This window comes from Panulirus ornatus, chromosome 19 (assembly GCF_036320965.1).
Source record: "Panulirus ornatus isolate Po-2019 chromosome 19, ASM3632096v1, whole genome shotgun sequence".
NCBI lineage: Eukaryota > Metazoa > Arthropoda > Malacostraca > Decapoda > Palinuridae > Panulirus > Panulirus ornatus.
Window position 1 is genome coordinate 1,394,409 of NC_092242.1, and position 15,251 is coordinate 1,409,659.

At 42.9% G+C, this 15,251-nt stretch overlaps 1 protein-coding gene across 1 annotated transcript in view; it reads right to left on the bottom strand.

The window, feature by feature from the left end:
* Nucleotides 1–15,251, bottom strand: part of LOC139755306 (roundabout homolog 1-like) — a 432,853-nt gene that overhangs the window by 76,546 nt on the left and 341,056 nt on the right. Inside the window, exon 9 of the mRNA XM_071673426.1 lies at nt 356–659. Coding sequence (XP_071529527.1) covers nt 356–659 — 304 coding nt within the window. The remainder of the gene's footprint in view (nt 1–355; nt 660–15,251) is intronic.

The window sequence follows — 15,251 nt, forward strand, 5'->3', positions numbered from 1 at the left end:
CACCAACCTCTCCTTCACTGGCAACCTTTACACCATCTCCAAAGCCTCCCACTCAGCGCCCCATCTCTTCCTCCCTGGAGGTCCTAGACTGCCCAGCAAACTTTCCCTGGAATCCTCACATCACCCTATTCCCCTTACAAGGGTTCCTGTACCACCCTCCACAATACAGGACTCACGGGAACTCCTATAACTCCACAAGAGGCCCCAAACTCCACTAAAAGTCTCACCCAGCTTCCACACACCAGTAAATCACCCCTCACTGCCCCACAGAGGCCCTACACTCCAGATGAGGCCTCTACTGCCTTTCACACCAACAAAACCAACCTCATACCCTCCTACCACAGTGGGTACTCACCGTCGGGAAACGTAGTGTTGACTCTGAGCTGGGTGGGGAGTCCCTCCTCCGTCCTGACGAAGGGAACCAGGAAGACCTCGTACTCGGTGTTTGGCGTGAGCCACGTCAGCACGTAGCTGGAGGCCCCAGCATTCATCACCGTCACTGTGTCCCAAGGGATGTAGGTCTCTGAGGACGACGACGACGAGGAGGAAGTGGAGTGGGGAGGAGACTCAACCTGAGAAGCGAGGTGGAGGGCTTGCTGCGATCGACGAGACCGAATGTGGACGTAGACTCCTTCCACCCGAGTACCGGAGCCAGTCACCTAAGGAACACAAGGGAGAACATCGTTAATACCATTATGAACATCATCCTCGTCATTACATTAGGTTTAAGTCTTCAGAAACATACATGAAGTATAATATTACAATTTCTAGTATACTTTTTGATTCCTGATTGCAATAGTCTTGGGCCAAATCATCTACTTTGAAGATATCATTCATCAACATCACCATCAGAGAGCGTTAAGAGCTATCTAGAAATCAGATTTACCAACATCATATCAGTACAAGTGATATAAAGGAGAGCAAACAGCAACAGACCATTTGGTGCTTTCCAGGTGATTTGTGCTATTTGCTTTTGAAAATGTGTTGAAATACACGAGAGCGCTTGAGCAAATTTTCCTGCTTTGATTTTCCCTCGTGGTCTACAAGTTTATATCAACTGACTTATATTTATTTCTTGTATCTCCCCTGATGATGTGATTATTACACGAAAGTGCACTGTTCATGTAATAATCACATCATCTGGGGGACACAAGACAGAAATATAAGTCAGTTGATATACATCGACGAGACGAAGCTAGGACGCCATTTGATAAACATGCGATTGTCCAAGACAGACAACGAGCGTTCATAAACTTCTCATTTTACAAATTTTATCAACAATAAAGTTATCTAATTTGTATAAACCATCACTAATATCAAGATTATAATTCTTTGTGTATTTAATAATAGAAGATTCAATGATATTTCTCGTGGTAATAGAGTTAGAATTAATAACTGAGATGGCATTACTTCAGTCAATACAATGACCATAGATTTTGAATGTGATTAAACAAGGCATTTGATGCTTGTCCCGTTCTTATACTATATTTATGTTGCTTAAGTCTAACAGAAAGATACTTACCAGTCTGCCCAACATAAAACCTATCAATTTCTACATGGCACTTTATAGACGCATCTAGGAGAATTTTCTGGTGAATTCCTGATTCTTTATAGTATTTTTGTTGCTAAAGGCAACATTTGCATTAAAAGATTTAAGCAAAATGGTAAGTATAGTAAAATTATTATTAAAAGGAATAACTAAAAGGTTCTTGGTGTCAATGGGAGGTTTGGGCTCAACTCTATAAAATTATTTCTTTGCTAACTTAAGGGAATTATCAATGAAAAATATAGGGTACTTTAACTTAGATCGAATAGAATATATCTTCTCAAACTCATCATCATCAATAAACGCGCAAAATCGTGAACCTTTCCAACATATATATATCTGTCAGTAAGAATCTGAGTCATAGGAAAAGCTGGTACATCCTCAGTTTCAGAGGGATATTGGTTTGGCTGAGACAATTCAATGTTTTGAACTGTCAGAGAAAAGTGTCAAAGTGTCGAGAGATTCCAAACCCGAGCAGTCTTTTCCCCATTCACCACAAAGTGTAACAACACTCCCACCCACACATTTTCTCTCCCCGTTCACCACTTTGCATATTCCAGGATTTACACATCCGGCCCCAGCGTCTGCACGCGCCGCTGTGAGCAGCTGAAGGAGCTGTTGCCAAGTTGTGTTGACTTAAGGAAGCTGGCGGGAGGGCTGGGGGAATGTTGGGTGGCCACACACACACAGACACACAGACACATACACACAGACACACACACACACACACACACACACACACACACACACACACACACACACACACACACACACACACACACACACACATACACACACACACACACACACACACACACACACACACACACACACACAGCCACTTTTTCTGCGTGTGTACGTACGTAGTACTATGCATTTCTTCATTATGAATTTCATTGATTGATACTCAGACTAACACTTGACAAATACAGACCAAAAATATCTGGCCATCATTATGTATCAAGTGAGCGAGCACCCACCCAACTCCCGCTCGCTGCAAGCTCTCCTCCGTGTGGCGCGTGGCTACAAGCCAGTAAGGAAGGAGGCGCTCCCTGCTACAGATTAGCATAAACAAAGACTAACAAGGTCATCTGCAGACGAGAATTACCCGAGAACAGAGTCAGTCACGTCTTAAGACAGAGTCAGTCACGTCTTAAGACAGAGGCAGTCACGTCTTAAGACAGAGTTTAGTCTTTTAGGATTTGCTGCAGACAACAGTCAAGGAGAAACTTGCCAACAAATTCCACAGTTTATAAAGAACCAGATATGTGTATCCCAGGCGGTGGAGGGGGGAGGGGAGGGAGGGGTAAGGTGATGATGAAGGTGGTGATGGTGAAGATGATGGTGAGGATGGCATTGGTGATAATGGCGATGATAGTGATGATGGTGAGGCTGGGGGTGGTGATGACGGTCATCTCTGTATGTTGGTGTTGGTTGTGTTGGTGATGATGGTGAGGCTGGGGGTGGTCACGGCCATCATGGACGGCACAAGACTGCCAATAAAACGTCAATACTGGCACAAAGAGACAGACATTGAGGAATACATGAAACGGAAGGATCTTAAGATTCTGTAGATGTTATAGGAATCTCTCTCTCTCTCTCTCGCTCTCTCTCTCTCTCTCTCTCTCTCTCTCTCTCTCTCTCTCTCTCTCTCTCTCTCTCTCTCTCTCTCTCCCTTTCCTTCCTAGTCTAATGTACCGCAAACCTAATTCTCCATGGTGACTTCCACCGTATCTGGCCCAGGCCAGCCTCGGTCTCCCAGGTAAAAGGCTGAATGTTTCATTTCTGTAAGCAAAACGTATTCACATGTGTAGAATCAGCGTTAGAGAATTTATTGTTGGTTTCGATAATTTTATATTCCTCTTACTAGCAAGCGCTTTCCGTGGCTGTAGTTGTAACATTAATAAAACTCAACATTACCAGTTAGTTTTGACACCACGGTAATGTACAGGCAGCTTCAGAGGCAGACACTGGGTGACACAAGCATACTTCTTGGGGATAACTCACCTCGTGAGCTAGTAATGTTGTTGACACAAGGCCATGTAAGTCAGTTATCGCGCGCTCCGCTACACGTGTTAAGGCCTGATTGAATGAGATGTAATGGTATGCAGATCGGCGTCTCTGTATGCGAGACTGTGAAACATTAGTCAGGCTCTAGCCTGCTTAATGCTACACAAGTGTGAGTGATTCAATCCATCTTCTTCAAAGATATCTCAATGTTCTCAGAGCCCTGGCAACTCGCGTTTCTTATTCCGTGTCCGTATATATCAGTTTGGTTTAAAAACTTCAGGAGTAACGTTCGTCAAAATCCACACAAACGAAAAATTAGGTTTCTGTAATGAACTAAAGTCCCGCTGACAACCGCAGTCTTTACCGATACGTAAGAAAAGAGGCGTTGCAGACGGCGGTGAGAGCTGCGTCCTCCTCAGTAATACAAAGTTTATGCTCGTCCTGTCCGGCAGGACAACACCCTCAACCACACCACCAGGCAGCTGGAACATGTTGACATGAATCACTCTCAGAAGGAGTCGCCAGAGTTAATACATCCTGACACACTCAGAGGGAGTCACTGACCATCATTATTTCTAACTCAGACTCAAGGGGGAGTCGCAGACTAAGCAGCGGGCTGATGACACATAGCAGTCTTCCATCTAACACTTGAGAAAGACATGCGATGAAAATGAACATTGCAGACAGAGAAGAAAATGATGGATCGCACAATGAAATCAATCAGCTGAAAAATACAGAAAGACTTACTTCCAGATTTATCTTTATAACGAAAAGTAGAAAAATGTATTAAATTGTGTCTGAGGCAAATATATAAATAAACACCATTTCCCTACTAGCCTCTTAAAGTGTGATCCTCTCTCAGTACAATCCATCTCCACACACACTCAACAAACCTGGAAATGATCAGACAACAAACGACCGTAACCCAGAAAAAAGGGAGAAATAGGAGTATCATGAAGAAGAGGAGCTGAAAATGTCTTCTCTTTCCTCGAAGCTGTCAGACTGTCAAGACGCTGCTAAAAAACGAACAAGAGTGATCGGACCAGTGACAGCTTGAAACTTGGCCGCCAGCGCTCGTCTGTTTCAATCTGGTCAGCTGTTCACGGCAGGACGGAAGCAAAAAGAAACAAAAAATAAGGCTTTCCTTCCCCTTCTCCCCACACACACAAAAAAGTGTCCGATAATCCAAACTGCCGAAAAAAAAGCTTGATAAGTTAGGGCAGGCAGGCGAGTGGCCATTTAATGTGCTGGGAAAACGGAAATTCTTGAGAGGAAGGTTAGAACTTTAACTTATGCAGATCAAGCAAGACGTGCTCGTCTTACTGTATCTAGTAAGGTCTGGACTCAGCATTGGGAGAAAATAGCAGTAAGTGAAGGTCTTAAGTACAGGAAGTGACCGTCAGTGACTTACGACGAATCATTGTAAGAAACGACAAGATGAAAGTATGAGTTTTAGAATCATTAAGGTTCATGATAAGGTTCATGATTCTAGAGATCAGTAACGACATAGCTGGTATCTAGCCTGGTAGACAATAACCGCAGCCGTACCGACTGTACACAATATTCGCGTTTGATACCATGACTCATTACCATCTCCCATGGTTTGTGGCTCAGTAAAAACGTGAATAATTGAAGCATGAAAAGGCTTTTGACTCCTACTTACGTTATCGAGTTTTATTCTATTTTAATATATCCTTGTGATGATTTTCGAGGTCAAAAGACTTAAAAACGCGCATCAAAAGGTTTCATGCACTCAATCTGACCCCAGCCAGAACTCAGTCCCACGTCTGTGTGGCGGGGGAAACCTGGCCAGTGTCCGACCCAGCAAGCCCCTCGCTCGCACGGGGATGGCAGCGCTCGCCTGGACTCGTCGGCTCCGGTGCCGGATGCAACTCGTTCGTGGCTTGTTTGTGGCTCTTGTTATGAGTCCATGGAGGGAGAGGAAGTTATATGCTCGGGGACGTTTGGTCCTATTGGAACAGCATAGAGAGAATATCATTTATACACAAAAATACGTTATAGTCTCTCTCTCTCTCTCTCTCTCTCTCTCTCTCTCTCTCTCTCTCTCTCTATATATATATATATATATATATATATATATATCATAATTCTCACAGTATACTTTATTGAAAAATAAAATTTCTTCTTTTCTTTCTGCTTCGTATCCAGAGAAGCCGATGCCAAGAAACGGTCGCCAGCAGAGCTTACTGGTCCACACCAGGTTAGGTTAGGGTTGTGAGAGACGCGACAGCCTGTTATATCATGGTTGTGAGAGATGCGTCAACCTGTTATAACGAAAGTTTAGGTTTTAGGACTTTCTATGTGGATTTGTTTCTTGTTCGATTCCCACACAAGTCGCCTCCACGTTTCTCACTCAAAATATTTAGCGGAAATAACTGTTGAATATCGTTGGGGCAATCTCCGTGTTCGTTAGTTACCCCTGTATATCCAGCTTACACAGGAGATGTACAGACTTTACACATATACTTGGGTCGATGTCTTCCATATTATACATAACTGCCGCCTCCCGCGTCAGCGAGGTAACGCCAGGAAACAAGAAGAATGGCCCATGCACTCACATACACAATGAAAAATATCTGTCCACATTCACGTGTGTATGTAGGCGTACAAGAGACTGACAAGGATGGAAGAGATGTTGCCTATATTTGTATTTTTCGGTTTAATCTGCAATTCCTAACCCGAGGCGTTAATTGTGCCTGGGGAACGATTACACTCCAGCAGGGTGATGGTCAGTGATTACCGAGATCAAATCAGTAATAAATGGGAATTCGTCAAACGGGACAACCCAATTTCCAGCTCTGGTAAACCCTTTTTTTTTATTCTTTCCAATTACTGGGGATCAATGCACTGGTTGTTAGAGGATCAAGCATGCTAATTGGATGCGGGGAATAATTGGAATTCAGAAATGTAATTGGAAACTCTAATTCAAGACTACCGAATTTACCTATAACAGTATAATTGGATGTAATTGGTAGACAAACTTTTGTTTGGGAGAGAATTGTCGGATGGGGCATAAAGAAGCTTGGAAGGATGTTGGTTCCAGAGATTTACAAGGATTTTCGTGATTTATTTTACTTTGGACACAACCTCTGAAGGTTTGGATGAAATCTATATATATATATATATATATATATATATATATATATATATATATATATATATATATATTGTGTGTGTGTGTGTGTGTGTGTGTGTGTGTGTTTTTACACAAGTAAATACATTCTACATTTATAAAAGGTTGAGAGACGGGGTAACAAGAGTGTAAAATTCTCTCTCAGTAACACAAATAGTGGTCACACATACACCCTGCTAATGTGTCGTTCCCTCCACTCTGTCCATCCCAGCTTGTCCTCCCCGGGCTGTTCACCCAGCTTGTCCTCCCCGGGCTGTTCACCCAGCCTGTCCTCCCCGAGCTGTTCACCCAGCTTGTCCTCCCCGAGCTGTTCACCCAGCCTGTCCTCCCCGAGCTGTTCACCCAGCTTGTCCTCCCCGAGCTGTTCACCCAGCCTGTCCTCCCCGAGCTGTTCACGCAGCCTATCCATCCTAGTCTTGGGAAGGCTCCCGTATGTATGTGTCATGGGCCGTATCCCAGCTAACTTGATAATTCCCTACGTATCGCGTTACAGAGAACGCGTGCCCTTCGCATACCCGCTCCTGCGCCAGGCCGGTATCCTCACAGCTGGGATGTAATATCATCTTACTGCACGCCGCGCCCGCCACGTATCCTTCAACAAACTGTAACAAGCTGCGAGGTACGTCCTGCTGACCTGGTGATCATGCCGTGTGTCAGCCCAGACGAGGTCCTCCTGCAGCGTTTAGCATGTTCTCTCACGAACGGACCCGGCCAAGTGGACCATTAATTTGTCTTGTATCATGTCTCCGCTTCACGCCATTCAGGAGGTTCTAGTACGCCTGCTGGGGCTATACCCTGCCAGGCAGACGGGTGAGGCCCCGCCACATATCACGCCGGCACCACACAAGCCTCGTAACAAGCAAGTTATCATCTCTCAGCGGCAGGTTATGAGGCCGTCTGGCTCCTCAGTGGCTGCAATTTGCTATTAGTTGATAAGTGTGGAGGGAGGGGGCGTGGTTCCCCTTCCGTGTGTGTGTGTGTGTGTGTGTGTGTGTGTGAAATTTCCTAGGTATAACTACCCACGCGGGGGGAGTTTGACACTGGTGGGACCCCACCCCTTGAACATTCTCTATCATAAAACGTCTTAAATTCAAGCAAGTTATCTACATTTACGATGTCTTCAGTCACTTTATATTCATTCACCACTTTTCTTATTAAGTTTTTTGCTTAATTTTCATGCCATGTCTCCTGGGTGTTCTATCCCTAAATACTTCGAAGACCTGTTCTCTGTGGGCATCATTGATCTGTTTTAAACGTTTTGATCAAGATGCATCACCTTGCTCTCTACCAGCGTGAACTTATCTAAAGCCTCGGGCATTTCCCTGTGACTCAGCAATTTGGTACAATGTTACGTATTTCTCGTACATCTTTATTATTCTCCTTTCTACTTTCTTTATTAGCAATTTATGCTTGTTTAGGTGCGGTGGCCAAACTTGATCCGCATATTCTGGTTTTGGCCTTATTATGTAGGATGTGAACAGCTTGCTAGATACTTACTCCTCGATATACTGGCACGTTGACTGACAGATGCTAACACACACTTTGTCTTCTTTACTGATCCTCTAATGTGTGACGCTGGCGACAGTTTGGGGACGATGTCTACATCCAAGTCTCTCTACCAATTTTCGTTATCGATACATCACTGATCTTCATTCCTGACGAAGTAGTAAGATTTATTCCCGCCTTCCGTCAGGCCTCATATACAAATAGAAGCTCACAGAAGACGGAAATAAAGAAAGTACTTCGTTAGAAATGAAGATGTGTGACGCAGTGAAATCAGAATGTCAACGAATCGTCATGGAGGATAATGTAGCATAAGGTATACTTCACACTGAATGTTCGGTCATTCACTATAAGGAAACAGGGCCAACTGTGGCCAAAACGAACAGTAAGCATAAAACCGACATACGTCATCACAGGATATCATATACGCTCGTTGTCCACACACACAGGTATGGTCGCCTAAAAACGTGGCAAGGAGCTGAAGTAATACGTAAAGGACTGAGTACACAAGTTAGAAAAATAGTAGAAGTGGCCCACAAATGCACAGAAGTTACTAATAACTTGGACGGTTTCGCCTAGCGGGCCACAGCAGCAGAAATGGTGGCAGTGGCCGAATGTAAAGAGACGGGATCAAGGAACGAGGTCCCCGCAGGGGGTAGGCGAGTAGTGGCCTACAGGTACAGAGATCTGTCTCGGCGAGTAGTGGCCTATAGGTAAAGTGATCTGTCTCGGCGAGTAGTGGCCTACAGGTACAGAGATCTGTCTCGGCGAGTAGTGGCCTATAGGTACAGAGATCTGTCTCGGCGAGTAGTGGCCTACATGTACAGAGATCTGTCTCGTCAACTTACTCATTTCCTCTGAGGAAAACTTCTCCTCAAGCTCAAACGTTTGAGGAATTAAGTTCAAAAGCTCTCAGCTGTGTTTGTTTACCATCCAAATCCACATACTTGTCATAATGGATTATTCATATAATATATATATATATATATATATATATATATATATATATATATATATATATATATATATATATATATATATATATATATTCTCGTAAAACACTTCACTTCCTCCAGTTTTTCTCCATTCAAACTCACCTCCCAATTGACTTGACCCTCAACCCTACTGTACCTAATAACCTTGCTCTTATTCACATTTACTCTTAACTTTCTTCTTTCACACGCTTTACCAAACTCAGTCACCAGCTTCTGCAGTTTCTCACATGAATCAGCCACCAGCGCTGTATCATCATCGAACAACAACTGACTCACTTCCCAAGCTCTCTCATCCACAACAGACTTCATACTTGCCCCTCTTTCCAAAACTCTTGCATTCACCTCCCTAACAACCCCATCCATAAACAAATTAAACAACCATGGAGACATCACACACCCCTGCCGCAAACCTACATTCACTGAGAACCAATCACTTTCCTCTCTTCCTACACGTACACATGCCTTACATCCTCGATAAAAACTTTTCACTGCTTCTAACAACTTGCCTCCCACACCATATATTCTTAATACCTTCCACAGAGCATCTCTATAAACTCTATCATATGCCTTCTCCAGATCCATAAATGCTACATACAAATCCATTTGCTTTTCTAAGTATTTCTCACATACATTCTTCAAAGCAAACACCTGATCCACACATCCTCTACCACTTCTGAAACCACACTGCTCTTCCCCAATCTGATGCTCTGTACATGCCTTCACCCTCTCAATCAATACCCTCCCATATAATTTACCAGGAATACTCAACAAACTTATACCTCTGTAATTTGAGCACTCACTCTTATCCCCTTTGCCTTTGTACAATGGCACTATGCACGCATTCCGCCAATCCTCAGGCACCTCACCATGAATCATACATACATTAAATAACCTTACCAACCAGTCAACAATACGGTCACCCCTTTTTTTAATGAATTCCACTGCAATACCATCCAAACCTGCTGCCTTGCCGGCTTTCATCTTCCGCAAAGCTTTCACTACCTCTTCTCTGTTTACCAAATCATTTTCCCTAACCCTCGCACTTTGCACACCACCTCGACCAAAACACCCTATATCTGCCACTCTATCATCAAACCCATTCAACAAACCTTCAAAATACTCACTCCATCTCCTTCTCACATCACCACTACTTGTTATCACCTCCCCATTTGCGCCCTTCACTGAAGTTCCCATTTGCTCCCTTGTCTTACGCACTTTATTTACCTCCTTCCAGAACATCTTTTTATTCTCCCTAAAATTTAATGATACTCTCTCACCCCAACTCTCATTTGCCCTTTTTTTCACCTCTTGCACCTTTCTCTTGACCTCCTGTCTCTTTCTTTTATACGTCTCCCACTCAATTTCATTTTTTCCCTGCAAAAATCGTCCAAATGCCTCTCTCTTCTCTTTCACTAATACTCTTGAATGGAGAAAAACTGGAGGAAGTGAAGTGTTTTAGATATCTAGGAGTGGATCTGGCAGCGGATGGAAACATGGAAGCGGAAGTGGATCATAGGGTGGGGGAGGGGGCGAAAATTCTGGGAGCCTTGAAGAATGTGTGGAAGTCGAGAACATTATCTCGGAAAGCAAAAACGGGTATGTTTGAAGGAATAGTGGTTCCAACAATGTTGTATGGTTGCGAGGCGTGGACTATGGATAGAGTTGTGCGCAGGAGGATGGATGTGCTGGAAATGAGATGTTTGAGGACAATGTGTGGTGTGAGGTGGTTTGATCGAGTAAGTAACGTAAGGGTAAGAGAGATGTGTGGAAATAAAAAGAGCGTGGTTGAGAGAGCAGAAGAGGGTGTTTTGAAATGGTTTGGTCACATGGAGAGAATGAGTGAGGAAAGATTGACCAAGAGGATATATGTGTCGGAGGTGGAGGGAACGAGGAGAAGAGGGAGACCAAATTGGAGGTGGAAAGATGGAGTGAAAAAGATTTTGTGTGATCGGGGCCTGAACATGCAGGAGGGTGAAAGGAGGGCAAGGAATAGAGTGAATTGGAGCGATGTGGTGTACCGGGGTTGACGTGCTGTCAGTGGATTGAATCAAGGCATGTGAAGCGTCTGGGGTAAACCATGGAAAGCTGTGTAGGTATGTATATTTGCGTGTGTGGACGTATGTATATACATGTGTATGGGGGTGGGTTGGGCCATTTTCTTTCGTCTGTTTCCTTGCGCTACCTCGCAAACGCGGGAGACAGCGACAAAAAAAAAAAAAAATATATATATATATATATATATATATATATATATATATATATATATATATATATATATATATATATATATATTTCTTTTTCTTTCTTTTAAACTATTCGCCATTTCCCGCGTTAGCGAGGTAGCGTTAAGAACAGAGGACTGGGCCTTTGAGGGAATATCCTCACGTGGCTCCCTTCTCTCTTCCTTCTTTTGGAAAATAAAAAAAAAAAAAATGAAACACGAATATCTTGATCACGCGCAAAATTGTGATCCTTTCCAATATATATATATATATATATATATATATATATATATATATATATATATATATATATATATATATATATATATATATATATGAGGTTACACAGCGAGTATAGTCACCTCTGGCGAGGTTGTACCATTTTCAGCTGAAGATGTGGAACAGATAGAGCTCATACTCGGGGCAGGAATGGTGGGAACACACTCTGCACAGAAGTGAAATAGTGGATTGTTTTTATGTATATGAGAGAGAGAGAGAGAGAGAGAGAGAGAGAGAGAGAGAGAGAGAGAGAGAGAGAGAGAGAGAGAGAGAGAGAGAGAGAGAGAGCAGGATGCGATAAATGATATATTGTATAAGCCGCCAAGATAAGCCAAGTCACTAAGGTCAGAGGTCAATGGTTTTAGCGCGATAACGCGTATGATCTGAGGGAGAGAAACGTATGCCCTCAGCCCATTCTCGATAGAAATTCTCTCTCTCTCTCTCTCTCTCTCTCTCTCTCTCTCTCTCTCTCTCTCTCTCTCTCTCTCTGATAAACATAACAAGAGTCCATTGTCTTACTGCTAGGCTGAGTCTCTGTACCTACCCTGGGTATGAGCTCCTCCATTCTTTCCATTCAAGTCATTCATGTTGGTTAGGAAAACATTCATTACAAATAAGAACTGCTTGAGAAGTACCAGCACAAGTACAGTACATAAGACAAATATCATACAGCAGTGATCTTTACTTTAAGACAAATATCATACAGCAGTGATCTTTACATAAGACAAATATCATACAGTGATCTTTACATAAGACAAATATCATACAGCAGTGATCTTTACATAAGACAAATATCATACAGTGATCTTTACATAAGACAAATATCATACAGTGATCTTTACATAAGACAAATATCATACAGTGATCTTTAAGTAATTACAATACGCAACGTAATGTTTAGCTTCATAGAAAAGAGGAGACAGAATGTTGTATTTCATAAAGAGAAATATAAACTATGAAAATAAAATTGTATTAAATACTTTTAATGAATTGATCAAACTTTATTAAGAGTATCTGTTCTGTTCTGGTCACCAAGCTTCATACAAGACAAAGAAAAATTAGAGGGAATAGAAAGAAGAGGAACACATCTGATTTCGTCACTCAGAAATACACTCCATGAACAAGCAGTGAGAAATCTGCAGTTACTTCTTATGAAAAGCGAAGACTCGGATAACAGTTTTTGAAATGGCAAATGATACCAACGGCCTAACTCAGGACTCATGTCAGACAGGCAGAAGTACAGCGACCACACGTAACTGAAGGGAAGAAGATGCAACACAAATGTAGGTCACAGTGTTTCCAAGTGTGGAGTTGTAAAATACTACCAGTTACCTTGTTACCTCCTGTTACCTCAAGAACAAGGGTTGCCTCCAGTCCTCCCTCCCTTGAACAAGGGTTGCCTCAGGTTCTCAGTCACAGTGCAAACTTTCTGTGTAGGATAAGTTGAGACGAGGAGAAACCTGACATGTCTCATATGATTGTCAGGGCGAAAATAGTCCTTATGTCTCATAGGATTATGGTTCATGATTGTGGATACACACTTGTTCTAGATGTAAGATGACGCTAGTTACTTTCTCCTCTGGAAGGATGAGGGTCGGACGTGGGTAAGGGAAAGCAGTGAGGAAATGGATTCAAGTACACAAGGGAGACAGTTAGGAAAATGAGGTGTTTATGAAAGCAAGCAGGGGGCTGTGGGAAATGGGGAGATAAGGAAACTGGGAGTGGAGGCAACAGAGATAGAAGAAATGAAAGGAGAAAAGAAGGAAGAATAGAGTAAGGAGGGAGAGGTAAAAGAGAAAGACGATATGGAGGGACAGTGAAAGTAACAAGGGGGTAAGGGGAGAGGGCCAGAGGAAGTCAAAGGACAGCTTGGCGAGGGTAGTATGGGTGGTGGTTAAGACCCTGGAGGACTGGGAAGGTGAGCTTGATGTCAGGAGAGAGGGGACCCACGCGCCCAGGCAATTATCCCTCCCTGACCTTCACTAATTAATTCCTGTTATGATGAGTTTCTCTTTTTCGTCCACTTACAAAGGCTCATCAGGACTGTTGTCTCGTGTTCCTTTCGAATTTATCTAGACCGCACGACTCGTACGTACCCTAGTAAAGCGTTGCCAAGCCTGTAGCTGACCCTGTGTATAGAAACCTTCCTGATTCTATGTTTCCACCAGGTGAATGTTTGCCTCAGTCAGTTCTCAGCAAATTGATGTTAGATTGCATAACTCATTAAAATTAAAGGATACTAATACCAACTGACAAATCACTTCTGACACATTAAAAGTCGAGATAATTATCCTTCTCTTACAGTGTTAAGAAGTATCATTGTGCAGATAATTAGCATGCATAATGATAAACAAGAGGAGGAGAAAGAGATATAATAATTCAGGTCTTTGCCAGTCAAAATTCAGTATCTTAACATTATAGTTTTGTCACTTCATGCATAAGATATGAAAGGAGTTCGTCTTCCTTTTATCCTACTGTTAAAATTTTCGTCTTATGACCTAATGGTGGTGAGCGTTTTCGTTATGACGTATAAGAGAAAGGAGACAAAGGCCCCCTTTACCTTATGCTTCCTCCCGCTCCTGTGTGAGCTGTAGCTCTTCCATATCCGACACTTATTGTCCGACTCTTCAAGTCCGATCCTCCGTGCGGAGGGGAGGAAGTTCGATTCATTTTCCCGGGAGATGACGCAAGAAAGTGTCTAGTTTTAAGAACTCTGGTGTGAGTCGTCTCACCTTATCATCTGACATTTCTCTCTCTCTCTCTCTCTCTCTCTCTCTCTCTCTCTCTCTCTCTCTCTCTCTCTCTCTCTCACTCTCTCATCCACTAACCTTCCACATGTGCCATTTTCATCTTCCGGTATTTCCCCCTCGTCAGGAGGGCCGCGTCTTTGACACGCTAATGTTAGTTCTCGTTCGAGGGTATCGACCACTGGTGTACATTTCCAAGGATGATGAAATTATCTGCAGCAGAATATATGTTCATTCAATCATTCTTCTAAAACAATTTTGAGCTTGTTCATCTTTGACCTTCATTTATCGTCACTCCAGAAGCAGAAGATATATAAACCTCTTAAGATTCATGGCAAATGTCCTTTGGAAAGCACTTAAGTCGTACATGTGATTACCTTCCTTCAAACTCTACAAAAACTATAACCTCGCCAGATGGCCAAGTTAGATCATCGAAAAGCTATTTGTGGGCCGGTCTGCTGAAGACCACAGTCTGAAAATGTTCCCTGACCAACACACCGTCGGAGGTCAAACTGAGACAGTGGGTAACGCAACTTTCGTTAGGTCAGGGGCTCCTGGATGATGCTGGGTCAATAGTGTATCATTATTGGATTTCGTTGGATTTCGTCGCCATGAGTCATGACTGTTCATGGGTTTATGGCTCATGTTGCATTATAGCTCACACTGAGTTATGTTGGTTCATAGGCTTTAAGGTCATACTACTTACAAATGTAACTGAATGAAAATTACTTAAGGACTCAGATATCTTGCTGTATTACGGGACCAAGCGAGGCAAGTAAGGTTAGGGACTCATGA